General features: G+C 34.4%; 1 protein-coding gene across 3 annotated transcripts in view; it reads left to right on the top strand.

Annotated features, from left to right (window-relative positions):
• LOC148283514 (ectopic P granules protein 5 homolog) overlaps nt 1-14,572 on the top strand; it is a 40,861-nt gene extending 26,289 nt beyond the window's left edge. For all 3 annotated transcript variants that reach the window (XM_088243766.1, XM_088243765.1, XM_088243764.1), the window contains exons 26-34: nt 556-728; nt 2,407-2,565; nt 5,194-5,321; nt 5,743-5,921; nt 7,217-7,323; nt 8,654-8,789; nt 9,734-9,923; nt 11,382-11,576; nt 13,003-14,572. In XM_088243766.1, the coding sequence (XP_088099892.1) occupies nt 556-728; nt 2,407-2,565; nt 5,194-5,321; nt 5,743-5,921; nt 7,217-7,323; nt 8,654-8,789; nt 9,734-9,923; nt 11,382-11,576; nt 13,003-13,309 (1,574 nt within the window). In that variant the 3' untranslated portion in view covers nt 13,310-14,572. The remainder of the gene's footprint in view (nt 1-555; nt 729-2,406; nt 2,566-5,193; nt 5,322-5,742; nt 5,922-7,216; nt 7,324-8,653; nt 8,790-9,733; nt 9,924-11,381; nt 11,577-13,002) is intronic.
• Nucleotides 14,573-15,306: the final 734 nt, after the last annotated feature.

Raw genomic sequence — 15,306 nt, 5'->3', positions numbered from 1 at the left:
AAGTTTGGTACTACCAAGTGTGAAAGCACTACAATCAAGTGTGAAAGCACTACAATCAAGTGTAAAAGCACTACAATCAAGTGTGAAGGCACTACAATCCATAGTGTTTGTGGCTGGTGCATTCGCCTATCACACTTAAAGTCCCAGGTTCGATTCCTGGGAAGGTCGACAGGACTTTTTTATTAAAAAGGTATTTCTATACTTCAATATTTCATGTTCCTGGACTGGCTCCTGAAGTGTAAGGCTAATTTTTTTTTGCACCAGAACAGACCTTGAAGCCCAATTACAGAGGTGAATTACAGCACAACGCACCCAGGCTTGAGAAAATTCACATTTAATTTTTGTGTTCTCACCGGGAATCCAACTCAAAGCCTTCCGTGTGATAGTCAAGTGTCTTGACCTCTATACCACGAAGGCCGCCATAGTTTTTTATATCTTGTATTTTATTTTATTTTATATCTAATATATAAATATTGTTAGTATGGAAACCTTCACAAGGGACATTCTACTCATTTCTGCCACCAATTTTTAAATTTATTGTAAATGTCTTCCCAGGCAGTATCAACGATCTTCTGGGGATGACTTGGCAATGGTACGCGCGTAATTTCCCCCATTCATCGATTCCCCCACACGTCTTGTCACGGGTTCACACCGCACTGGCCCGTCTCCCCTGGACAGTCTTCCCAGAGTACTGGATCACATTCCCCGACTTGCAGACCATCGCCCAGGTAATTACAGTAAAATACCTAAATTACATTTTTTAAGGGACCGACAAAAAGAAATTTAATCGGGGGGGTAGTGAAAATAAAATGAATTCAGCTAATTATTTTTTATAAAAAAAAATATGGAGCAATGTTTTAATTTTTATATTGCAACTTTTTAAATATATCCATGAATAATAAATGTCTGTAAAACAAAATAAACCATCTTTAAAATTATAACCAAAACATGAAAATGGCGGCAATAAATGTTCATAAGACACAATAAACTTTTTGTACAACTAAAAAAACACAAAAATGGCGGCAATAATTTCCATTATCTATTTAACTTACCATTTGGTATAATGACAGAGACTAACTTCAGACTCTTGTGTTGTCAGTTTTCAGTGGGGATTGGAATTTCTTCCGACCAACAAGCTTATATAAAGATTAGAGACATAACTTCAGACTTTTGAGTAGTCAAAAATACAAAAAAGGCAGGAATGAATGTTTGCAAAACACATTCAAAATTCAAATTAAATTTTGAAAAATTATACGTAAATTGCGAGAAAACGCAAATTACCGGGTTTCACTGTACTTATTCACCGTTTCAGTGCCTGTGTTGCGACGTCAGTCCATATTTCAGTTTACATTTAACTCGCGATACCTCCTCAGGTTTACATTTAACTCGCGATACAGCCTCCTGTGTGTAAATGAATACTTACATATTATTATTCTCCACTCCCTTCTAAATAAGTGTCTGGTTCTTTGTGACAATGAGGAATTTCAGCCCAACCCGGGATTAAATTTTAAAAATGTTTTCGTGTACACGTGAATATTTAAAAATTTTGGTGTAGGATGAAAACGCACGCAAAAATAAATAAAAAATGTTAAAAATAGTATTTATTTTAAAATCGTAAATAATGACGTCACTCCTTATATCTACGTGTAGTATTTCCGGTTTCCGCTTTAAAGCCCTCGCACCTTGTAAGGAACGTTTTGACCATAGAAGAAAAAGAGTATACAGTATAGAAATAGAGAGTATATAGAGTATAGAAATACTTTGTTGACATTTCAACCAGAGATTATGTCAACTTTCTAGGTTTTTCTAAATCGAAACGTTCGTAAAAACAACCACAACTAAATGAAGTAATCAAAGCAATATTCCATAGATTTTTGTCAGTTTTGTTATTGGCTGGAGAATTACAACTTACCGCGGTCAGTGAAAGTAAGAACGCCAACCGTTTCATGACGTCACTACTGAAAAGTGACACACTGATTACAGTCATTTGGCACGGTATTTGATAAATGTAACTTAAAAAAATCATATCTATGTAAATAACTCACAAAAAATATATATATATATATATTTGCTCAGTTAATTTTTGATTTGGTTCAGCCGGATGAATCTCACCCACGTGATAAAGGTTTCAGCTCTTTTACTTCACAAAAGTCAACAGATAGAAGAGTTGAGGAAATGTGGATGTTCAAACATGGGCAGAATGGTGAATGTTACACAGTGTGTAAAGTGGCCACTTAAACCAGCCAATGACAGGTCATAAGCCCTGTAAATGCCTAGACTTCCATATTCCCTTCTCAAAATATATTTTTCCCTCTCTGTTGAAATAAATTCAAATATGAAATCAATTTATTTACAAAAAAGTGATTATATAAAGATCTCCAAAATTTAATTACCAAACATGTGCAGGTTCGTAATATCAACCTGGCTTCGTGTAACGCCTTCATGGTGCAGTGTATGGGCAGCCGGAGATGGGGGCCGTGGCTAGAGGCCCAGCCTCCCCCCCTCCACCCCGCCATAGTGCACCTGCTCCTGCCTCTGCTCCTTACGCTGGACTTGCACCAACAGGTCTGATACTCCAATTACGTGTGGTTTTCAAACGAGCTAAACTACCATGAATGTTTTGTACATTTTTTAAAAAAATTGACCGGTTGTTTACATTTAATACAGGACTCAATTCTGCTTTCATATTCATGTCCTGACTTGGTAGAGATGAAATCCGTGTTAAGTCAGGATATATCTATTGATAATGCTAAGTATGTCTAGATTGTCCATTTTCAAAAACAATTTAATAAATCAGGTGATCATCACGGCATATCGTGCCTGCTGGATAATGGCGTCGCTTTCTTTGGAAACCATGGCTTTATAGGTTTAAATAATTGACTTGGATCAATAAGTATTAAAATAATTAACCTTGTAAATAATAGGTAAAATTATGTATTAATACAAACTTATTTATTTAACTTTTTGTACATAATGTTATTTGTACATTGGCGGGCTTATTGCCAAATGGCAATTTCTTCCAACCAACCAATAAAATAAAAGTTTTATTTTTATAGTTCAAGTTACAGAACATATTCAATAGAAAATAAAGATTAAAAAGCTAAAGATATATAAAAATAGAAATAAACTTATTTGTTTATAAGTTACCTTAAATCAAAACTGTTCTACAATGGAAAAAGGGAAAAAAGGGGAAAGAGGAAAGGAGGAGAGATTAAGGAAGAGAAAGGAGATGTTTCTTCAGACGTGATTTAAACAGAGATAATGTAGTAACATCTTTGATGGTGGATGGGAGATGATTCTACAGTCGAGCCGCATGGACACTATATGAGTTAGAGAAGAAAGAGGAATTGTGGATGGGTATTAAGAGAGTGCCTTGAGTATTAGAACGAAGAGGTAAACCATGAACTGATAAGCGTTGAAATTTCCACGTAGATCAGTTCATGGTGAAATATTCACGCAGGTATATAGGATCATTGTTTCTTAGTAATGTTACTTAATATTTAACCGTAGGCAAAATGGTGAATGTTTCACAGTGTGTAAAATGATCACTTGTTACACATCAAATAGTATTAATTTATTATTTCACATTTTATTTGTCGGCCTCGTGGTGTAATGGTCAATGCGTTTGCCTACCATGCAAGAGGTCTCGGGTTCGATTCCCGACATGGTTGATATGAATTATTTATTCAAAATGGTGTTTTCACGCTAGAATATTTCATAGTCCCTGGACTGGTATCTGAAGCGTAAGACTGATCACCTTACCTTCATGTAACAAAATTGATCGGGATATGCTGCGATTGGCGTACCAATCCAGTGCCCTATGCGCTATTAGTGCGTAAAGGGAATGATGATGATGATGATTTCACATGTTACTTTAACATCTAAATTTATTTGATTCTTCCATTGTTAATTTTTATTAGGTTAAAGACTTGATACACTTGTTGATGAGATTGATATTCTAATTAAAGTAAAATGGTGAATGTTTTACACCGTTTTAAGTGATCACTTAAAGTTGTATATTTTAATAATATTATATACAGGTGTTCATCAAACCCTGTCACATCCGAAACCACCATGATCAGTATGAGCAAGAAGACATATTGACACATTAAAATAATATTTTAGAACGAATAAAATTTTTTTTTAAAATATATCATAAAAAGCAAATGGTTGCTTACTTCTGCAGGGCAGAAACAAGGAGGGTCAGGGGGTAGTCTGATACTGCGCCGCGCTTCCCTCACTTCTCGCCTGCAGAAGTAAGCAACCATTTGTTTTTTTTAAATATTTATTTTTTTATAAATTTCTTTGTCCTAAATATTTTTTAAATATGCTAATATGTCTTCTTGCCCATACTGACCATTGCAGTTTCGGATGTGACAGGGTTTAAAGAACACCCTGTATATATATTTTGGGATGAATTCTATAGCGCTGTTTTTGTGGAAATCACCTCAAGGGCGCTGTACAATAAATAAGTATCCCAGCACGTTTTGCAGCTACAGAGCGCATGGACAATAAGAAATCTAGCCCCTATTTACATTTTTAAAATTTTTATTTGACAATAAAGTTAAGAGTTTTAGATTTTTTTTTAAAAATGAAATAAAAAACATCACCACCGTAAAGTTGGCAGGGTCGAACACCATTTGTATGGATGAGTGAATTAATTTGAGGTTAAATGAGAAAGATGGATTACAATTCAAGTTATTTATTGAGTAGATACACACGAGATACATCCTTACAATTTTGTACAGAAGGAATTTACAATAGCGAACACTGGCGAGGAGCTGGTGGACGGGCGACAAATGCCAAGATGAAATGTGCATATTCTTTTGCTGCACGACGTTTAATTACTTGTCCGAGCTGACTTTGCATCGGATTACGCGTTGCGGGCCAGAACGGTGTTCGGCCCTGCCAACTTTGTTGATGATGACCTCCACAATATAATAAATATAATTTGTCTTTTGACAACGCAAAATGCACTGTGCCAAATATTATTTGTGCATTGTATATTTATAATAAGCATGTAACATACAATTTTTATATTATGTATTCACAGTATTACCTAGTGCGGAATACGTTATAATTACAAAACAATTACTTAATAGCAATTATAAACCAGACATTGACAATTTATAAGCCCCGTAAATACCGGTACTTTCATATTCCTTTCTCAAAAATGAAATGTGTATGTCATAGGTGCTGGATGATGCCTTAAATTTGCCATGGAAGTATCTTAGTGAAGAGGCATTCAAGGCGAGTGTGACTTGGGTTGTTAGTATCAACAATTCTACAACACAAATATTCCACTCCAATCGTCTTGTTCCGTAAGTTATACAATATTACAATATATTTATTTATATATAATAGGGACTTGAATAAGTTCAATAAGTGATGTTATCATTGCCTTTTTATGTCGGGCAATACTACAGGCAAGTTCTTTGTGAAACTCCACCATATTAGGCTTGAAATGACAGTATATGTTATTCCGCAAAAGTGTAAACAACATATTTTTTCATAGCATTAAACATGTCGAATTTTGTGTCAAAAAAGCGTATTTGCGGGGAGTTTTAGTGCATTACTTTCTTCAAAAAAGCTGCAGATGAAGCACATAGGGTAATATTTTTTTTTTTTGAGCTTGACGTGTCATCTGTTTATAGGCGCACTAATTATCAGCTCACCCAGTAGTACTAATACCTGATTTAGTATGAAAATGTAATACATAATTCTGTTTCTGCGTTTTGGCAGTTTGCTCTGCGCTGTCGGTGGTCTGGTCTCCGGCGGAGAGGTGGGCATCATGTGGAGTAACAAGAGGAGTGACCTTGTAAAGGCGTGGGTGACAGCAACTGCCACCACCAGCTGCTCCGGAGTACCGGCCAGCATCCGGGACCTGCTGCAGAGGATACAGGACACCACCATGTCATTAGGTCACTCATCCTACATTCGCATATCAAATTGCTTTGTTAGAAACTGCTTGTGCTTGTGTGTTTTGTAATATTTGAGACCATATTCAAAGTAATGGAAATGAAGTGTATGCGAGGTTAACTGTGGATTTTATAATTGGCTTTAGTATTGTTAATATATTTCTGCTTATTTTTTATGTGATAGCTGTAAAAATCTCGAATGAATAAAATAAAATAAGTAACATAAATAAAATAAATATCCGAGCTTCGTTTGTTTCGTGCATGCGTGGTACTTCCCTTGACCTAATGAAAAAGAGTTGACGGCATTATGAGTCAGCTGAGTGTTGTGTACGCTTCGTGGTGCTTGTTTGAAATGCTGAATAAAATAAATATATAAATAATAAATTAAAATCCTGCCGCTTGTCAGATAAAGTCTGTAGTTGGTTTCGTGGCACCGTCGCACGGTTGGCTGGACAAGCAACTGTGAAACTGGCTTTGCGGGTTCGATTCCCGCTAGTTGCGAGAAAAAAAATTCTCAACTGGTCTGGGTGGTGTGGTGTATTTTTCATAACCTCCTTCCATGTCCCCTCTTTCCCACCTGCTGAGAATCCTCTAAATAGAGGCAAAGCTGGTTATTCCCAAAAAAGAAGAAAGAAAGAAAAATAACATTAAATCAGTCCACATTCATCAACAGATCTGTAAGGCGTGCGGAGAATGTGTGATAAATGATTCAGTGGTAAGGAGATAGGTGATACAGTTCAATGAAGGTCGTGATATTATTGACAATGTGGACATCCATCTTTGGCGAACTCCTTCTCAATATGTCAGGGTAAACACCATGTATGCATAAAACTGCGATCGCAGTGTTGCGATGGCAGTGTTGCGATGGCAAGAAATACAAATGGAACTTACTTTCTGGATATTTAGATATCTTTGAAACAAATTAATATTTGCCATTTCTTATTCTATTAATATTATACTCTTAAAATTGCTTTATTCTATTTGTCATGATTTGATTTGTGGCAAGGTTGACTTGAATAATAAAATTTACCCAACAATGTCATACATATGAATCTCAAAACTCATTGTACAAGGGATTGAAGCTGTACAATGAGTTACCTGAAGGAATAAAGGAGATAGAAAAGATCGAAATATTTAAAATTAATTTGAAAAAATACGTTATTGAAATTTTGATAAAAAAATTGTAATGTTATTAAAGATGTTATGAACTAACTTAAAAAGCATAAATAAAATCACTATTAGTTCCTTCTCATGGTGCTGACCAGGCGCTTTGACTAACACGAGTGTTTATTTTATAGGTACAGAAAGTACTGCTGAATTAGAGAAGCTGGCGGAAGGATCCGCCCTCATTAGTAATGCTGTCCTGATGATGAACATGATGGTTCTTTCTGAAGTTGCTCAGGAGGTAACTAAATATTTTCCTGAAAAATTATTTTTCTTGTGTTCTATCTAAATCATGTTACTTATTGACTGTTCTCAATGGAATGGCTATGATACGAAGTCATGTTTTAATTTTATTAATTTCCAAAATTCTCACTTCTGTTACTATAAATGTTTATTATGGAAATAAAAGATAAGTGATGAGCGAAATCTTTGAGACTGGTATCTTTATTATAAAATTCAATGTATTTATATGAAAACGGTAAGGATAAGTGGAATTAAAAATTATAAATAGTATTGTATTTTTCTGACCATAAGACGCACGTTTTTACTCTAAAAATTCAACCAAAAATTGGGGTGCATTTTATGGTCCAACGCGTCTTATCGTCCGCAGAATACAGTAATTTAATTAAATTATTTTTGTCTGAATGACCCTTTTACAAAGTGTTACAAAGTAATTTCAAATTCTCTCTCAGTCTCCAAGATGTCACGAAGGCAATTACTGGTTATTCCCAATTTGTGGATTTAAGTATCACTTGTCTTTAATTCTGTAATAAATTGCAATGAACTTCCATCAAGAATTTTCTCTAGCAAACTTGAATTTATAAGTGTGTTTTTAATTTAATTAGTTTCCAATAAATTTTGCTGATTTTATTACTGATCCCCAATAAATAAAAAAAAATTTAAAAAATACATAAGTTTACTGTACATTATTTGAGACATATGTCCCAACTCCATGGAACTAAATGTCCTGTGTTAAGATGGGACTAGCAATTAGTTGACATAGACACATGAGTATATCACCACAAATATAGGATCAGAAACATAAAAAATACTTTTACAAAAAATACATATATATAGCACATCAATAAAGTAAACAGTAAACTCAAACATTCGGAAAATCATCAAGGAGTTTCCTAATCAAATCCCTCCAGCTAAGAAAAATCCAGTCCTTAACTACTTTCTTGAAAACAGTTTTTGTCCTTGAGAGCTTAATACGCTCTTCCAAAATATTGATAACTCTCAGTGCGATAAATGAGAGATGTCTCAGCAAAAGTCGTACGGGTTTTGGGTATGACATAATTCATGCTCTAAAAAACCATTAATGTTTTTATTGCTTTACAATCCATAAAAGATCACGGAATATGCATTAATAAACAATAAATATCGCAGAATGTATTAAACCTTCAAAGTATTGTGTTAAATATATTATGTATTTTGATATAAAATCTTTATATTGGAAAATATATATAAATACAGAGAACACATGCTGGCTTTTTGTAATTTCCAAAAGACAAAAGCTATTTTTGTATACTGTAAATTCTGGTAAGTAATATTATGCATTTAATTTGTAGGAATGGATAAAATGGGTTAACAGTACAACGAAGCTATGCCTCATGTCCCTGATCTCTTGCCTGTATCAGGTCACCCAGAGGGACATATTTGGCACACTCGGTGAACACACAATCCTCGCCTTCTTCGAACATGAAGGTAATCCCATTGCTAATAGTTTCCCTAAGGGCAGACCACCCCTATCAAGAGTATTAAATTGAATTATTTTATAACATATATTACACAGTGATGTTCTAGGTTCAATTTATTTTTTAAAAATGTAAAATTTGATTGGACTTTTTAATTAATCTAGACTTCAGTATGAAGTATTGATTTTATTTAACCCGTATCGATAATTTTTTATTTACATATAAAATACTGAAAAACGGAAATCGAGTGGACATTAGATTTTTTCCAAGGTTAGCAGCCGGAATCAGCCATTCACAGTGGAGTTCTGGTGCTGATTCTTATATATGGAAGCGAAGTATGGATTTAGAAAAACGAGGATGGAAGTAGACTGAATGCTGTCTTAATGCGATCTCTCTGGTGAATGTGTGGTAAAACTGAGTACGATAGGTGCCCAAATGTCGAGATCAGTGTATTACGTAAGGCCGAGATACGCATTATCGACATAATCAAGAAAGGTATTCTGCGCTGGTTTGGACATGTAGAGGGAATGGACAGCGAAATGACGCCTGAAAAGGTTTACAATGCGAATTTTTATGGACGCAGAAGTCAAGGAAGACCAAGAAAAACATGGCATGACCAAATCCAACAAATATTTGAAGACGAACATGTCAAATGTCGGAATAATCGGCTTAAGTGCGTGAGAAGATGTATAAATATAGAGAAAGTGAGGTCTGTATGCAAAGACGGAGTCATATGGCATTCTATCTTCTCTGCCTACCCCTACGAGAAAACGGTGTGATGTTTTGTTTTTTTTTTGTTCAATAATTTATAATGCGCCATTTTTGTGAAAATCACCCCAAGGACGCATATAAAAGAATCACATAACTCTTGTTTTTTGCTTTTTAAGTTTACAAGTCTAACCTGCATTATAATATTTTGTTATTTTTTTTTCAATTTGTACTGTATGGTCCCAGGCGAGTGGAACTACATAATAGACAAGTGGAGAAACAACTGCATAGTTTCCGTGGAATACTTAATCGGGTTCTCCTGTCCACTGACTGCGCTGGCCACGTACAAGGCCGCAGACAGGAGCAAGTTCCAGGGGAGCGCCTTCAACCAGCTGGACAAGAGCGTTCTGCAGGCCCTTCACGGGTTCGACCCGGAGTAAGTCGTCATTCAAAGTGTATTGTTATACCCTGCGGCAACGTATTATGGCACTTTTGTCATTTTCTTGTAAAGTTCTGTAAATATTGACAGCTACCCATGTAGAAAAAAAATTCTGTACTTTATTATTGTAGACACCACAACACTGACATACCCCCGCAGCGGAGCTGTAATTTATCGAATATTTCATTGAGTAACAATATTGATAAAATATTGAGATAGTATTTATTTATTTTATTTATTTATTTATTATTTAACAATGTATGTATTAATTTTTTTATACAGAATAATGTTTCTTCACTGGGGTGTCCCGTGTCGAGGGAAACATTTTACAATAAGTGAAACATGCCTGAAATTAGTTATTTAACATAGTTAATATAATCAGACAATAAAAACGTAATTAATCTAATTAACCTAATTATCATCTTAAACATAAAAAATAATCATAAAAAACACAACAAATTCATATAGACTTGTAGACCAAATTTCATAAACAGGACACAAATTTTTAACTATTTGACTTGATCTGCTCATCAATCCGTGCGCAATTCACCTCCACTATCCATTTCTTAATAGCAATTTTATACTGTGAGTACAAAGACCTCATGTAATGCGCCAATTAAAAGTAGTTTAACTTTGTAAAATGAAATATACTATTTGGCTTGATGCATATAATTTGGTATGTTAAGTCTTCAAGTTAATTGCGATAAATAACATTTCTATAACAGATTCACTATTAAACAATTATTAGCTATCATCTTTTTGTTATTATTATTTTATACCTCTTAAAATTGTTTGTCATTATCCAAGTGGTTTTGTCTGCCATTCAAAATTATATGTAGCATTGTAAAATATGTTACCATAATATATATAAACAGTAAAATAAGAAGTGAACTTTTATAAGCTACACCTGTTTACTGTTTTTTTATTCACTATTATTATGAAAATATAAATTTTAAGATTCTAGGAAAACCTGTTACTCCTTACTAGGACTATACAGTTTTAAAATTTAATTTCAGTTTTTTGTATGTCACTCAAATATATACTTTTAATTAAATGGTCAAGTTGCTTTCTTTTGGCCCTCTTGAATTCAGTTGAATCTATATATGTATTAAACAACATGTTACTGAACCTTTTTTTTTTTTACATTGTCACCAACCATTATTTGTAATAATATGAGTGGCCATGTATTAATATGAATTTTTATCTCACCAGGTAAAGGTTTACAATTTTTAAATACGGCTGGGTTCTCATATGTAAAATCATACATGTTTTAATAGTAGGTGGTGTACATTATATTTTTGTTATTGTATTTTACAAATAGAGAGTTATTAAAAAATGTGTTATTCCTTTTAATATGTATACAATTGTAATCGAGTTAAACGCTCCATCATTTTACTGGCGAAAAATATAACATACATTTCACTAGCATTATTTATAAACACACATGTTTATCAGGTGTTCCAATGAGCGTCAGTGCAGCCTGTGGGTGTGTTACTGCGTGTGGCTGGCGGGTGACCACAGTATGGACAGGGCAGGCACTCTGGGGGCGCTACACCTGCTGCACGCTGTCTTGGAGCGCTGGGCACAGGAGCCCTCTTGGGGGCTGCTCAAAGCCATAAGACTCGTGGAGAACAAGGCTCCATCCCACAAGTTGGTCCTATTATTTACTATGCGTCCTTTACTAACTAAACTAATTGTTATCGTATAGACTTCACAATTGGATTTTGATTTTTTGAAAATGTACTCTACATGGCGGACTTATCTCGATTTCCTTTTTCGGATTTTTTTAATCTGAGAATTGCCATGAACTGGAAAACACTTGACCAGGATCCTGGTTCTATTTCACAAGACAGTGTCCTCCTCAGACACCACTGACAGACGAGTTGTAATATGGAGCTCTTCCAGTATCTATGCATTCGTCCTTCTGGCTGTCCAAGGCACACGCAGCAGCCTTCTCCAACACCACATCTCGAATTCATCGATCCTCTTCCTCTTGTAGGCACGCATTGTCCACGTTTCAGCCCTATATAGGAAAACGTAAAATCCCAGGGCTTCCATCAATCAGTTTTTTGTGTTTATTGATATACCTCGATCTCGCCGAATCTTCTCTAAACGGTTCGTTGCTTCTTTGGCCATTTGAATCCTGCGACCAATCTTAGGTCTGCAACTGCCGTTGCTGGAAATAAGCGAGCCGAGGTACACAAAATTAATTAAGTAATTACCCCCATGATATGCAAAAAATAATTAGAAAATTAATTTCAGAATCCTCACTAGGAAAACCTGTTCTAAGGACTGTTCAGTGTTCAAAATTTAATTTGCATTGTTAACATGCCGCTCAAATATTTTTTTTATTTCGTCTATGCTAATGTACTGCAGTTGTTGGTCTTGCATAATTTCATTTATTGTGTTAAATTGAAAAATGTTATGTTGTTTCTTTGGTCGACACTCTAGATTTCTGATAAAACCATTCGGCACATGTGTATGTCGTTGATCTGTGGACGTTCTACTCACAGCCTCAAAGAAATACATTAGCTTTTATGAGTTTATTGGCCGTGTTATTATCTATTTCAAGCCCGAGATATTAAATTGTTTTTGCGTATACAGTGGTGGGACAGTTGCAGCTTGATTTATTTAAGCAGTTATCAACCCAAATTTGTTGCAACAGAGAGGGAAAACATTTTCGAAAAGGGAATATGGAAGTCTAAGCATTTACAGGGCTTATGATCTGTCATTGGCTGGTTTAAGTGGCCACTTTACGTACTGTGACATTAACCACTCTGCCTATGTTTGAACATCTATATTCCTTCAATTCTTCCACCTGTTGATATTTTTAAAGTTAAAGAGCTAAAACCTTTATTGATGCGGATGAGATTTGAGCCCCGTAAATGCCTAGACTTCCATATCCCCTTCTCAAAAATGTTTTCCCTCTCTGTTGCATCAAATTTGGATCTAAATGACTCCCTAGGGAGGAAATCCAGCCTGTCTGTAAGCATTTGGAAATTCTTAAAACATCGTTGAGTTATCAATCCGCCCAGACCCAAAAAATTACATTACTAATTTTAAATACTTTTTTAAGATTCCGCATCATCGCACGGTACGCTCTATGTCTGATCCTTGCGTACCAGCAGAAGATCCGAGAATCCAGCCCTTCGCAGTCCGGTGGCGAGAGCAGCTCGTATGGCAAGAGTTTGGCCGCCCTGGAGGCCATGTTGGACCAGAAACCGTACACAGACAATCGGATCACCCTTGGTAGATGCCTTCACTTCCTAAAGCATGAAAACAACACCATACAAGACTCCCTCAAAAGCGTATCGGATTTGTGTTCCCAGTTATACACAGACGTTAACTATTTATACACGACGTGTGAATTATTTAAAATGTGATGAAATGGTGCTTAATTAGGCTACTTTTTTACAAATAATGTGATATCGCACCTTTATAAGCATAGTGACGCTATGCAAAATTTATCAATTTCGTGTAATGTCCCTTATGTATTTTATTATGTCAGTTTATATTATTTTTAGATATGACGCACCTTAGCGATAATAATGGCACATGTCAAAAATTGACCGTTTGTAGTAAAGCAAGCAGAAATGTTACTGAAAATATTTTCCTATCCTTACAATTAAAGACATAACTCTTAAAAATGTTTGTGTAGCCTTAAAAGCAAAAATGACAATGTTTTTTACCATAATGTTTCAGTTAAATTCAAGAAATAATAATTTCACGATGATCATTTTGCCATTGTTATTTCTGAAATGTAAAAACTTGTACAAAAACATAAGAAAACTAGATGCTGCGAGTGAGTGAATTTTATGTGTCTTTATTTTTGAGAAAGAATGTTAGTTTGTTGATAGAGCAAGTGTCTGTTTTACTGCTCTCCTGTAAAAATGAGTTTTTTGAGTTGTGCCACTGTTATTTCCGGGGTGCGACGTATTTTATTTATGTACAAAAAAATTGACAAAATTCTTATTGGCAGTAAAACTCAAGGTTTCTTACTTAAAACCAATTCAACACATGAGGAATGCAATTTGTTAATCATGTGTTGCATTAGTTTTAACTAATCTTTACTTTATGTGCTCATATTGAAAAACATGTGATTTTGTTTAGTGTCACTTTTCTTAAAAGGGTGCATTATGTATGTATGTGTAAATCGAGTCATTGTGGGTTATTATGTAATACGTGTGTCGTTTGCATTCTTTTCTGACGTTTCGTATCGCATTGCGGTGTCAATCGTCGTGGATGATGCGATCCAAAACTTGCAAACGACATACCGCACAATAACCCGGAAAAACTCAAAAGCCTAAGATATTTAATGTGACGCCAAATTAATTTGTTTTTACTGTTTGTTCATTCTTTATTTACTCAATACTTCAATTCAAACAATATATCATATTGTGTTCTTTTATATGTTTTTTTAGATAGTTTATTCAATTTTTCAGATGTGTTGTCAACATTTATTATTTTTTCCCTTGATAAAAATGGTAATGTGAATTTTCTAATCAGCTCTGGTACTGGTCTGTAAATTTATAACATAATAAATCACTTTTTCAATTAACTAAATTAAAAAAAAATACAATTTTGTACCCTGTCAGGTTTTCTTCTTCATGTCTCTTTGTTTTTCACGTGTTTTTAAAAAAAATATACAAAAATGACGTAATATCACTACTACTTGGCAAATATTTTTCCAGCATGTCCAAATCTGTTAATCTTAAAAAGTCAATGTTACATTTCATAGAATTAAACGAATTTTTAACTTTATTTAAAACAAAACCATAGTGTTTTAAGTTCTGTTAAGTTTTTAAATAATTTATGACTGAGTCTTTCGACTTTCCCGAAGTTTTTGTATTCTAGTCACAAGTTATTTTAGCGTAGCCAAGATATTAACAGTTAAAGCTTTCGGGACGCAAATAACAATTATTGTTTACTAATTTTTCCTGGGTGTTATCAGAGTTAAAAAATAAACATTATTCCTTATGATATACCTCCCACATTATGAAACAGTAGAATAGTAGTAAGTTGTTATTTAAAAATATATAATTTAAGGAACTATTTGCTCCCTGTTTTTAATAATTTATGTATGGTTTCATCAATGCTTATAAATTTTAATTTCTGAAAAATGCTATAAAAGGTGAGAATACTTATTTCTTACGTAAAATTTAATACATTTGCTATCCATAATTTGTGTTGTTTAAAACATCCTAAAATATTCACACTTTTCTTTTAAATGTTTTTTCTTTGTTTAATAAATATAACCAGAGCCGTACCTACCGATAGGTCGGTTGGCATAACCAGACACTCCCTTCCAAGGAAGAGAATAGTACGCTCGCATTCATTTACAAATGTGTATATTCCCGTCCCTTGTCAGTAAGTGACGGGT

The sequence above is a fragment of the Micrasema longulum genome, unplaced genomic scaffold (genome assembly GCF_059751315.1).
Source record: "Micrasema longulum isolate JH-2025_06_02 unplaced genomic scaffold, ASM5975131v1 h1tg000226l, whole genome shotgun sequence".
Taxonomy (NCBI): domain Eukaryota; kingdom Metazoa; phylum Arthropoda; class Insecta; order Trichoptera; family Brachycentridae; genus Micrasema; species Micrasema longulum.
The sequence above is the reverse complement of the archived record's forward strand: the minus strand, read 5'-3'. Positions and strand labels throughout refer to the sequence as shown.